The sequence below is a fragment of the Syngnathus typhle genome, linkage group LG6 (assembly GCF_033458585.1).
Source record: "Syngnathus typhle isolate RoL2023-S1 ecotype Sweden linkage group LG6, RoL_Styp_1.0, whole genome shotgun sequence".
NCBI classification, from domain to species: domain Eukaryota; kingdom Metazoa; phylum Chordata; class Actinopteri; order Syngnathiformes; family Syngnathidae; genus Syngnathus; species Syngnathus typhle.
In genome coordinates, this window is record NC_083743.1 from 3,558,111 (window position 1) to 3,570,748 (window position 12,638).

General features: G+C 47.0%; 2 protein-coding genes across 3 annotated transcripts; both read left to right on the forward strand.

Annotated features, from left to right (window-relative positions):
• Positions 1–364: 364 nt before the first annotated feature.
• Positions 365–9,398, forward strand: kpna4 (karyopherin alpha 4 (importin alpha 3)). The gene is made up of 17 exons (XM_061280762.1): positions 365–606; positions 2,904–2,948; positions 3,035–3,124; positions 4,164–4,193; positions 4,280–4,332; positions 4,479–4,574; positions 4,790–4,875; positions 4,947–5,033; positions 5,116–5,285; positions 5,415–5,459; positions 5,585–5,716; positions 5,808–5,936; positions 6,496–6,600; positions 6,699–6,770; positions 6,853–7,015; positions 7,084–7,178; positions 7,268–9,398. The coding sequence occupies exons 1-17, from the start codon at positions 538–540 to the stop codon at positions 7,361–7,363; spliced, it is 1,563 nt and encodes a 520-aa protein (XP_061136746.1). The 5' UTR covers positions 365–537; the 3' UTR covers positions 7,364–9,398.
• A 140-nt stretch (positions 9,399–9,538) lies between these two features.
• On the forward strand, positions 9,539–12,376 carry trim59 (tripartite motif containing 59). 2 transcript variants are annotated; one of them, XM_061280763.1, is made up of 5 exons: positions 9,539–9,805; positions 10,236–10,547; positions 10,721–10,942; positions 11,038–11,247; positions 11,745–12,376. In XM_061280763.1, exons 2-5 carry the CDS (start codon positions 10,239–10,241, stop codon positions 12,330–12,332), a joined length of 1,329 nt encoding a protein of 442 aa, XP_061136747.1. In that variant the 5' UTR covers positions 9,539–9,805; positions 10,236–10,238; the 3' UTR covers positions 12,333–12,376. The 2 variants fall into 2 exon arrangements, with proteins under 2 accessions (XP_061136747.1, XP_061136748.1); XM_061280764.1 differs by having other exon boundaries at positions 10,285–10,547.
• Positions 12,377–12,638: the final 262 nt, after the last annotated feature.

The following is a 12,638-nucleotide window of genomic DNA, read 5'->3' on the forward strand; positions in this document are numbered from 1 at the left end:
TCAAAACACTGTGATAAAAGGCGGAGAATATGCGATAAAAACAAATCTGTTTGGGTAGCAGCATGTAAATACAATTAATTGTCATTCATTTCTAATAAAGATCTCAGACCATCCCTTTATCTTTTTATTCTATTTTAGTCCACACGTATTGCAGTTTTATCGTGTGAAGCTATATCAAAAGTGTCTTAATATAAAATATTACACAACATAGAGTGAATAAAATAAACCCAAACTCGCTGTGACGAATTCGTCATGTTGACGAAGACATTTTGACCTGCGTTGGCGGGCATCTTGCAACTGACCAATGAGAAAAGAGCTGCTCCCCCCACCCTTCCGCTCCGCCACCGGCAATCCCAGCATGCACTGCGGCCTTACCAGCAGTAGCAAAAAATAGTCCGTTAACGAGCGAGTGAGGCAGCGAGAGCGAGCAAAATAGAGCGAGAGAGGCCGAGAAAGGGAACTACGAGCAACGCTAGCTTAACTGGCTAATTCCACGAGTGAAATAAACTGCGCTCTAGCCTCGACGCAACCGCTAGCATGGCCGACAACGACAAACTGGACAACCAGCGACTGAAGAATTTCAAGAACAAGGGTCGGGATTTAGAGGTAAAAAGAAAATGAGGGAATTCACGCTTCCGTTTTTCCAAACAGGGGCACCACGGCTTGGCTTCCCTGTGACGTCGTTTCTATAATTCGCACCATCGGGAACTTTGCCCGAAGGCTTCAACCAGGGCCTTCGCCGAGAACATTTTTGAAAATCCCGACCGCTGTTCTGTTATTTCAGCGCACGGGCCTCGGTTTCTAAGGCGCATTTCGACTGACTACCACAGAGGCTCGATCTGCTAACTCCCTGCTAGCCAGGCCCTCGACGGACATGCTAGCTCCAGCGAAACGGAACGTTTCAACTCGATGTGTACTGCTGCCAAATACTCTAATATACACATATAAGCTTCATATACATGAGGGGGATGTGTAAATGGAGGAGTATCATCACGATTGGGAAGTTAATACTGCGGCGTATGAACGTCACGTCGAAGCTGCAGTTTAGCTAGCGCCTCTTAAGCTTGGAAGCCATAACCCCCCTCCCACGGCTTTAGCATAAAAACAATGGCGTGGGGGGGTCTAATTTATGTCTAATCGTCCTTCTTATCGCGGGTTGATGCTCTTAAAATGAACTAAAATCGTGGATTTTGGTAATCCAACATTCTGACACGGATAAAGTTCAACTATACGCGAGCTACCGATTGACATGATTTACTAGATTTCGCACTGCAATGATCGCGTTGGACAACAGTCGCCGACCATTGTTTTGTTTATGAGGGGCGACATGTTTTGACTGCATATAAGTAGCATGGACTGATTCATCCAGTTTGTCAAGTAGGTTTTTTTTTGTGTGCATGCGTGCGTGCTGCAGCGCAGTAAGGTTGGTAGGCCGGTGCACGGCAGCTGTCCTGTCAATGACTCTTCATCACAGTCATCGGTGAACACGGCAAGCTAGTACCGATCCATTATTATTGGTGCATCGTCATATTTTTCTTCTTTCTTAATACCACTGCAACGACTTTGAAATGAGATCATTTTGTTTGAACCGCACACTTTGAGCTGTAATTCGAGGGTAGTTCCATTTAAAATGGTTACCGGCGTTTGAATTAGAATAGCTCAAGGACCTCAAGTAACCATTGGCTCACCAGGTGCTCTATGGTATCAATTGCATTTATTGGGTATTTATTGACTTAATGACAGCAGGGTGATTTATGAAGTGTTTCAGGAAATATTATTAGTAAGCCAAATGTTGCAGAACTCATTTGATGCCACTTCGGTGTAGCTGGCCAAAGACCTGCCCGAAGCAAAAGCAACCAGAGGTTGTTGTTTTTTTTCCCCCAAGGCAAATAAGTGGAATGTAATGCAATGACCCACTCCATCACCTGACCTGAATTTGATTGAAGATGCCTGCTGAAGACTTAAACGTAAAGGAAAATGTCCCAACCCATTGCAGAGAGTTGCAGAAGTTCGACTGAGCAATACCTGGGATGAAACCCAGTGTCTACTGATGTCCATGTTCCAGACTTGAGGTTTTGACGGCAGAGGATTTGCAAGTTGATTTATGATTTTTAATTTGTGCTATTACTTTTGATCCTTAGCCATTGCGCCGTAAGTCATGTCTTGTGATCATTTGGACTGTGCGCATAGCTAGCTGCCTGATGACGCTGGTGGTTAGGCATGTTGGGGATCTGAATGTGACAACAAAATTCCTATGAAATAACAGTGACACCATTATAATATACTTTTTGTATATATATTTTGATGTATGCAGTATTCATCCACAAAGAATCAACATACGGTGTATGTACTCGTGCTGTGGTGCAATAGAGACAAAATGTAATACCCCAATACAGAATCAATTGATTTACAGAATAGGACTCTTGTGAAATTTGCATAAATCATCCGTTTTTTAAAACACATACAAATAACATTAGCGCATCCAGTGGTGGCCATTTTCAAACCCTTCTTTACCTTGTCGTGTGGAAAAAAAAATATTAATTTGACTGCCTGGATTCTTGAAAAAAAAAATTGAAAATGATTTTTAATCAAAATGAGATCCAAACATTCCACGTCAATTGAATGTGACGCTGTACATGTTTTATTGCACGCACTGTTTAAAATATGTGTTAGTGAGCGCCGTGTTGGGGCGGCAGAGTTGAGGGGACTGGCTGACTTGTGCAGTCTAAAAAAAGAGGTCCAACCAGCCTCACTCCTGTTGCTCAAGACTTGCTGTGCTGAAAGCTTGGAAGTTTGAGCTCCAGTTGTTTTTCTTGGGCTCAAATGTTGCAGTGTTCTGGTCCAATGCTGATGCTAATAATACTTTTTTCCCCCCTCCTCTCTCTCTCTCTCTCTCTCCACAGTCCATGAGAAGACAGAGGACGGAGGTGGTGGTGGAGCTGCGAAAGGTAATTAATTGACGTCCTACTTGAATCCGATGTCTTCAGATGTGCACGCTGTCGCCCGGCTGAAATGTTTGGTTGCTCCTCGACAGAACAAGAGAGATGAGCACCTCCTGAAGAGAAGAAACGTGCCCCATGAGGACATTTGCGAGGATTCCGACGTGGACGGAGATTTCAGATCGGTAGGCCGCGTCACTGGAGAATCGGCGTCGCGGCTGTTTTGTTATTGCAGTTTTTTGTTGTCGTTTTGCATCACCTTGGCGTCGCTATTAAATTCAAAACAAGAGGACGGCGGATATTAATAAAAACAAAATGATCTTCAATAGCGTTAGCGCTTAAGTGCAATCTTGTGTCGCCGCGACTTCGTACGTTATTCCCGAGCTTTTGTGACCTCATATGTCGTGGTTGAATTCAACATTTGTGGGGGGGTGGGGGCGCTTCAAGGCATGATTGTAAAGCAAAGAACGCCGAGTACAACGATAATGGACTGTGCCATTTATGGAGGCTCCGCCATTTATTGCAAAACAAAAGGTCTACGCACGTTATAAGGACCAGACAGTCACAGTTCATTCACTGCGTAGTTGAGCTCTTAATTCGATGTACCCATTTCTGTTTCTCCCGTCGCTATTAACATAATTGCCATTAATCGGTTCCGTTGCTGGCATGTTTTGGTCGTACGTAATCGTCGGTACCGTGTCGAGCGCAAGGCGCGGTGGCATCAAAGAGGCTACTCAGCACTTCGGAGATTCAATCAGGCTAACTGCTCCGTTGCTCAAGCGGGCCGGGGCGGTCTACCTCATCGTCTATCAACAATGACACGCTGCTCTGAGTCACCGGTGCGCAGCCAGGAGGGTCTTTTTTTGACGGGAAAAAGTGGACCGCCTTCTCCAATTAAAATAATTACCATTCCAGACACCTCGCTGCGTTTAAAATAAATGTATTTGCTTCTGGGGCGTGGAGCAGATTATCGTATGTTGGTTACCCCAATGACAATTGATGGCCATTCTTTTTTTATGTATACTAATATATTTTTAGACTTCTCCTCTTGCACAGGCTTTTGATGTACTTATAAATTTCCAGTTATTCTCCACTTGGATGCAATCAGGCCAAGGGCGTTTTATTTTAGGATCAGAGATGCCACTCCATGTCATTTAGCCGATGATCATTTGTTGCCAAACGTCCTCTCGGTTCTAAAGTCTTTCCAATATGTTTCCCCGTCAGCAAAACGCCTCCCTCGACGCAATAGTGCAAGTAAGTTGCTTTTCCTTGCTCATTCCACGTTGTAGCCAGTGTCCGTCAAGCATGACTCTAATCCACTTTTCCGTATTGCGTCGTAGAATGCCACCAGTGATAACCAAGGCATCCAGCTGAGTGCTGTTCAGGCCGCCAGGTACGAGTGTCAAGAAAAGTGTCACGCCTCAAACATCCGTCAATTCCATTCTCCAAATTCTGAAGTGTTGCACACTCCTCTCGGCCGGCATGTGTCGTGTCGCCTGTGCGTGCAAATAATGGAATGTTGCGGTATCTGTCATGTAGGAAATTGTTGTCCAGCGACCGCAACCCGCCTATCGACGACCTGATAGGCTCCGGGATTCTTCCTATTCTGGTCCACTGCCTGGACCGAGATGACAAGTAAGTCGAAACCCGTCCCGTAGATAAAACCAATTTGGCTATGTACGCGAGTTTAAATGCCTGCGGCGCGCGGTGATGCATGTATGCAAATGTGTTCCAACTTTTACCTTCCAGGAATGGCATCACACACAAATGATTCATCCGTGCACACACACACACACACACACCGCTTAATGTCTGGCGTCGCCTTTCGCTTTGTCTCTCCCGCCCCGCAGCCCTTCTCTGCAGTTTGAGGCCGCCTGGGCTCTGACCAACATAGCGTCTGGCACTTCCGAGCAGACCCAAGCTGTGGTGGAGTCCAGTAAGTGGCACGAGGAGCATTCGTCAAAGCTAGAGGGCAAGCGCTAACTGAGCCGCCGTTTGCGTACGCAGGCGCCGTGCCGCGCTTCCTGAGGCTGCTTCAATCGCCTCACCAAAATGTGTGCGAACAGGCCGTCTGGGCTTTGGGCAACATTATCGGTGAGCTATCGGCCGATTCGCCGTATTGGCCATCGCCTGAACGTCGAAAGGTCACCTTGACGCGTGCCCGTCTCTCGGTCAGGCGACGGCCCGCAATGCCGAGACTACGTGATCGGCTTGGGCGTCGTCAAGCCGCTGCTGTCTTTCATCAGCCCTTCCATCCCAATCACCTTCCTTCGCAATGTCACCTGGGTGATGGTCAATCTGTGCCGCCATAAAGACCCTCCGCCGCCCATGGAGACCATTCAAGAGGTTTGTGCTTTGTTCGACTTGGCTCTGAAAATGCACAATTTGAAGTCCTCGCCATGTGAGTTCTTGCGGTTCTTGGAGAAATGTTTCCCCTTTTTGTCCACCTTGTCATTTACATTCTTAATCCGTTAGATCCTGCCAGCTCTGCGTGTGCTGATCCACCACACTGATGTCAACGTGAGTAAACGCGTAACTGTTTGAGCAAGTCTTTCTGCCAGGTAAAGAAGTTCAACATTTCATCCCTGTACTAACCCTAACCCCCCCCCCCCACCACCACCACCATCTCACCTCACTGCTTCTAGATTTTGGTGGACACGGTGTGGGCCCTGTCCTATCTGACGGATGCTGGGAACGAGCAAATCCAAATGGTGATTGATTCTGGCATCGTCCCTCACCTGGTCCCACTGCTCAGCCACCAGGAGGTCAAAGTTCAGGTATGGGGGGGGGGGAAGACTATAGGAATTCATTGAAAGCATTTTGAAATAAATAGGAGAGTGATCTCAACGGACTATTATTTTCACCCAGACCGCTGCCCTGAGGGCTGTGGGCAACATCGTGACTGGAACAGATGAGCAGACACAGGTGGTGCTCAACTGTGACGCTCTCAACCACTTCCCAGCCCTCCTGTCACACCCAAAGGAGAAAATCAACAAGGTAACACTCGGGCACGTCCCGCCGCGTTCTGCGGCCTGGCGTTGCTGGAAGTGATGACATCTGAGACATTCTGGTGTGAAAGTTGTGTGAAAGTTTTAGGGGGGGGGGGGGGGTTGCTCTAGTGAGATTAAACTTTACATTGGAGAATGCGACGACGACGATGAGGAACGACATCTGCTGCAGTTGGAGTTAAGAGAACTGGTTGAAGGGGAGAGTAGTTGGTGTGTGTTGATGGCTGATTGTGTGAGTCACTTAAAATGGGTCGGTGGCAAGAGAGCCCTGAGAATCAGTCCTTGCTGATATCGGAGTGCATCTGAGACCAGTCACTTTCCACTCGAGGCCCAACCGGTATCATTTGTGACATGGACGATGATTAGAGCCTCAACACCGCTCTCACCCCACCCGCAGCACGCAAGTCTCAGCCAGGCATCCACTCTTGCCGTGGATGTCCGGATTCTGATCCGGCCTAGACGCAATGTAGACCTAGTGAGAGGACGACGTGATGAGACGTGTTTCTTAAAAACAATTGAATGCTGTATTGGCGACTTTTGTCCTGTAGGAGGCGGTGTGGTTCCTGTCAAACGTCACAGCAGGGAATCAGCAGCAGGTGCAGGCGGTCATAGATGCCAAGCTGGTCCCCATGATTATCCACCTTCTCGACAAGGTCTCAGTGTTCCCTGTTTTTATTCTTTTTTTTTTTATTATTATTAACATGGCACGGAGCATTGAAATTGATCAAACTTGCCCGCGATGTCAATTTAGGGAGACTTTGGAACCCAGAAGGAAGCAGCCTGGGCCATCAGCAACCTAACAATAAGTGGGAGGAAAGATCAGGTATAAAACAAATTTTTATGGTTAATTCAAGGGGGGGCGTCATCTAGTAAGTCAATTGAATCTTGTCTCGCGGTGCCTTCAGGTGGCGCACTTGATCGAGAAGCAGGTCATCCCTCCATTCTGTAACCTGCTCACGGTGAAGGACGCCCAAGTGGTCCAGGTTGTCCTGGACGGGCTCAGCAATATCCTGAAGATGGCTGACGACAAGGCTGAAACCATCGCGAATCTCATCGAAGAGTGCGGAGGTGGGCGTCGGCGGCGTCGAGATATTGAGCGTTTGTTTTGTTCCTATGCTGTTGTGTCTGCTGCGCAGGTCTGGAGAAAGTGGAGCAGCTGCAGAATCACGAAAATGGTGATATCTACAAGCTCGCTTATCAAATTATTGATCAGTTCTTCTCCTCTGATGATGTAAGTTGAAGGCTCTGGCTGCACTTGTTTGTTAGGTGTTAAACTTCCTCTGTTAAACTCACCTCTTCCTCTCTTTGGGTGTGACTCAGATTGACGAAGACAACAGCCTGGTCCCCGAAGCCATCCAGGGCGGAACTTACGGCTTCAACTCCGCCAACGTGCCAGCCGAGGGATTCCAGTTCTAAACGGCGTCCGGGGTATTCTGGAGTTTTATTCACGATGCAGCACTCTGTTCAACATAAACAAAATTAGGCAAGAGAGAGAGAGCGAGAGAGAGAGAGAGCGAGAGTGTGAGAAATTTGATCCATTGTGCTTGGCTCGTGGGATCCATGGCTGCATCTTATCTGAGAGAGAAAATGTGTGGATTTCATTTGGCGTTCCCGGGGGAAAGCAGCCCAAATGAAGTTTGAGTTGGCGAGTGGGTGCGAGTGAGAATGAGTGGCTACATGTTGCAACAAAAAAAAAAAACCCGAAAAAACCCACACCAAAAAAAAAAATCCGTATGACAAAAGAAAACAAAACCACCTACATCAAAAACATGTCGAGAGACATGGCAACGCGACAACTTCCGTAACAGAAGCGACGACTTCAACTCGATGTCCGCCCAAGGAGACACAACAACAAACTCTTCAATCACAATCCTCGAGGGCGCCACCTTCCCCCCAATCGGCCACACTATCAGACGTGTGTGTGAATGGAGCCATTGCGTATGAATGTCTGGACTCAGCGCTGAGGAGCCAGGTTCATCTCCCAACAGGACGTCCCGACGGGACACCCTCCGGGGCCAGGAGTCTGGCTGCGTGACACGTGTGCGAGCGAGAGAGAGAGAGAATGGGCGGATGGGCTGTGTGTGCGTGACTGGGAGTGTGCGAGGACGCATGCAGGAGACGGACGGACGGCAGAGATACAAACGCGACATCTTGAGCGAGGAAACGCAGCGAAGTTTAGAAAAAGGAGAAAGAAATTCGGCCTTTGAGGCTGATCCTCAAATCCCTGAAACAAAGAACTTTGGATACCGGAAGGAGAAACAGAAGAGAAGAAAAAAAAAAAAATCATCAGTGCAACGAATATTTTTTTGTTTTCACTTATTTTTAAGTTGCTATCAATGGACACTGGACATTGCGAATGGCGGATGCACAGAAGGGGTGCGTTCTATTATGAAGATGCATTGGGTGGCTTTGGGGCTTTTCTTTTTCGCCTCCGGCATGTTCCTTTTAATGCTTTTTTTTTTTTTTTTGGTTTTGTTTCCCCACCTCCCTCCGCTTTCATGGCTTCTGTTAAGGCGATTTTCATCACAAGCCTACCACGTTACAGGCTCGACCCTGTGAATTGTTGTTCCCCCGTAAAAAGATTGGTTCCGTTTGAATTGAAGTCCAGCAAAAAGCCACTGCTTTGCAGTTTAGTTGCCATACATTTGACTTACCATGAAAGGGAGAAGTGAACATAGGCCATTTTCACATCGGATTGTGAATCTCCTAACCCTTGCATGTACTCAATGATGACACCGTTCCTTTCTTTAGGGTCTTATAGGTTCCTTAGGCTGTGGATACAGTGTAATTTTTATTTTAAGTAAACTGTGCTTAAATGTTCCACACTTACCCTTCCCTTAGTCCCCCCCCCCCCTTTTAATGTCTCACTTGCTAAATAATCTGTATGGTTTTGCACATGTACTGCAAAGTGACGCCTCAAGATTGATGGGTCGGACCTGACCTGCCGCTGGCCACGACAATATGCATCATTTTGACCACAATCTTTGTCCCAGGAACTTTTTATTTTTCCAAGTGACAGTTGAGGGGAGATAAAGAATTTATTTCAGGAGAGCTATCTCAGACTGAGGGAGTCCGACCTCATGCTTTTTTTTTCTTTTTTCCTTAAGGTCCAAAGGGTGTCCAACTGTCCCTTAGTGGAACCTTTGAATAAATAAATCCTGAACAAATTTGCAGTAACTTTAGTACATTTGGGAGTTATTTAGCCCTGTGATCATGTGTCCTTCACAAACTTAAGTACTACTGGTTTGTGGTTAACTCAAGACACTGTTAAAAAAAAACATTTCTGTTGGACATAGGGGAGATTTTTTTTTTCAGCATTCCGCATTAGCAGAGATGTGATTTCAAATCTTGACAAAAATTAAAACTATGACACTGAAGATAAGCTGGTGAACCCAAACGTTTGGGGAGGTAGGCAACAGTTTAGGCTAAAATAAATAAATAGTGAACCCCACAGTATGTATTTGTGTTTATTCTTTTGAACCACGGGCGGAAAAACACTGACTCCATTTAGCCGTTAACGGTTCAGCCGTCTTTCAAATTCGGGCAGATTGGAGCCTGATTTGTTCAAATTCACGCATGCGCATTGAGAGATGACGTATTTCCGGTTACTGGATTTTTTTTTTTTTTTTGAACGTCAACACATGCTGCGTCTTCTGTCATGAAATGTTTGCGACATTATCAGCACCGCTCGAATTCCTGGACGATGTGGACCTGTATGCAAAATGCCTCTTCAACCGAATGCAAATTCTCAAACTAGAAAATAGCATTTAGTTGAAAGGACATTTTCGCTTTTTCTAAAACGCAACGGGAAGCGGAAGAGAGATTTTTGGGAAGCAAACACCGACATTTGAGCCGAAGGTATGTAAATAACGATGTGAATGGGAGTTAAATTGCTAGCGGACAAGGTCTACTGCATGCTTGACAAACGGACGGGACCCGAACCCAAAATACAACAAAAAAGTCGTGGTGACAAGCTGTCAAACTTCACAGCTGTATCCATTTACGCCTTGGTCTGTGGCGTAAAATTTACGGTTGAATTTGTCTTGACCAAAACTGACAATATCGACAAACTACGGTCACTTTGCAATTATTATTCAACATGTACTGGGCAATAACGTGTTTTTTTTTTCCTTCTAATGTTCCAAACATAACCTTGAAGTCCAATAAACTCGCTCATTATCAATAAAAACAAAAAGCTGGACAACGAACGAGTCCAATTTATTTGAGAAAGTCATTGGCATGTAAAACAAATGACTACATTGTACCAACAATAGTTGTGTTTTTGTAGCTAATGTTGTGGCTGCTTTTCCTCCATCTTGTCGTCACCGCCCCATCAGTGTCCAGCATGGACAACCTGGAGGAAGATCTGACGTGCTCGGTGTGTTACTCGCTCTTCTCTGACCCACGGGTGCTGCCCTGCTCGCACACCTTCTGCCGGGGCTGCCTGGAGAGCCTGCTCCACGCCTCGCACAACTATTCCATCTGGCGCCCGCTGCGCCAGCCGCTCAAGTGCCCCAACTGCCGCAGCATGGTGGAGCTGCCCATGGCGGGCGTGGACGCGCTGCCTGCCAACGTGTCCTTGCGCGCCATTATCGAGAAGGTAGGGAAGATCCCCCTGAATGACCCTCCGGTGCGCCTTATATAAGGACAAAGTTTTAAAACGGGTCATTCATTGAAGGTGTGCCTTATAGTCCGGTGCGCCTTATAGTCCGGAAAATACGGTAGTGTAAAAGGGATGGAGAGCAAATTTGGACTTGTGCCTGTCTGTTTTAGTACCAAGGGGACAGCGAGCCCAGACCCCCTTTGTGTCCAGACCACCCGAGGCAGCCTCTCAATATGTACTGTGTCCAAGACCGTAAGCTCATCTGCGGCCTGTGTCTGACCGTGGGCCAGCACCAGAGCCACACCATCGACGACCTGCAAGCGGCGTTCGCCAGAGAAAAGCGGACTCCTTCACTCCTTCTGGCACGACTCTCTGAGCACAAATGGTCACAGGTGAGTGCCACCTGAATGAGTTCTTTTTGTGACCATGTGTTCTTGAAACCTTGGGACTAGGGTTGTCACTATTCATTTGCTGTGTGTGTGTTTAGGTATGTGAGCTGAGCGAGCAGCTGGAGGAGGAAAAAGCCCGCTGCGAGGCTGTGCTCAGGCAGGACAGACAAGATGTCACAGAGTTTTTCCACACGCTGGAGATGGTGCTGCTCAGGAAGCGACAAGCCTACCTGGAGGTTCTGGACAAAAGCTTGGACGAGGTGTCACGGGCCTATGACCCACTCATCCACAGAGTCAAGGAACTACAGGTGTGTAGCCTTTCTTCAGAGGTCTCTCGGCAGTAACAGTGTGACATTTGATTAGTTGTCAACAAATCAATTACCGTAATCTTCGGACTATGAATCGCGTTTTTAGTTTGGGTGGGGGGGCGACTTATACTCAGGAGCGACTTGTATACATATATATGTTGGTTTTTTTTCCTTTTTTGGGCATTTTATGGCTGGTGCGACTTATACCCCGGTGCGACTTATAGTCCGAAAATTACGGTATCCACTTAAATGGCAACTGTTTTGATGTTTTAATAGAGACAGTAACTCTGAAAACAAATACAGCAGAAACTTACTGTGCCATGGGATGGTGTTTTATTCTGGCACTGTTGAAACGATTTCATTATTTTCATAATCTCTTAACATCCCAAATCGGGACTGGTTCCCTTGGAAATTCGGCCACTTCATTTCTTTTTGGTGAACCCTTGAGTGGACAAATGAGGGAAAAGGCTGTGACAGTTGGTGTTGGTTTGCTCCAGGAAGAGCAGCTGGACCTGGTCTCCTTTGCGACGTCCATTGAGGAGGAGGACTCTCCTTTGGTCTTTCTGGAGAAGGTTCACATGTTCAGGGAGCGAGTGGCCAACTTCACCGGCGCCAGTCTGCCGTCCGCCCTCAACCTCTCGGTCACACCCCGAGCCGCCGACTACCTGCGTCGGCACTGGGCCGCCGTCACTCTTGGTAGTCTGGACGAGGCGCCGATCCCCAAGGTGTGCTGCTGCACGAAATGCAGCGGGGCGGCAGCTGAGGTTCATGGCGGACCGAAGCGGGGCTCCTTCTGGCTACGAGTCAAACTGCTTTTGCCGTTGTTGGCACTTTTGCTAGTGGTGGCATCACTGTGCTGGCTCGGCGTTTTTCAGTCAAGCCGAGACCTGACGGGAGAGCTCTTCATGCCTGTCTGGAAATGGGCAGAAATGGAATTCACTGTGGTACAGGAGCTTGTACTAAAATGGAGCTGTCACATTTTTTCAATGGTAGAAATCTTCACACAGGAGTTGACTGCCTTCTTTACAAATCTGACGTCACGGCTTGACCTGGGAACCGCTTTCTGTTATGTAGCAAAATGCTAACTTTTAAATGTTGTACAATAAAGTTTTTGTATGCGTACCTCAAACATCCAACCGTACTGCTTATCTTCTCTAGGGTTGCATGTTTTTTTTTTGTAGTTCACGGAAATCTTGCAACTGTTTTTTGTTTAAATTATTCTAGTTTGAGAACCCTCTCAACTCATCTTCTGTGTTTGCGGGCATGAAAGTTGCACCACTGGTGGGTGGGAAGGAGTTGTGCACTTGTTGGATGTCTTCTTGTGGAAGCAGGAAGTGTTTAGTTGGCAGAACCTTGCGGAGATTTGAAACCAGACCCTGAAAACTGAAGAG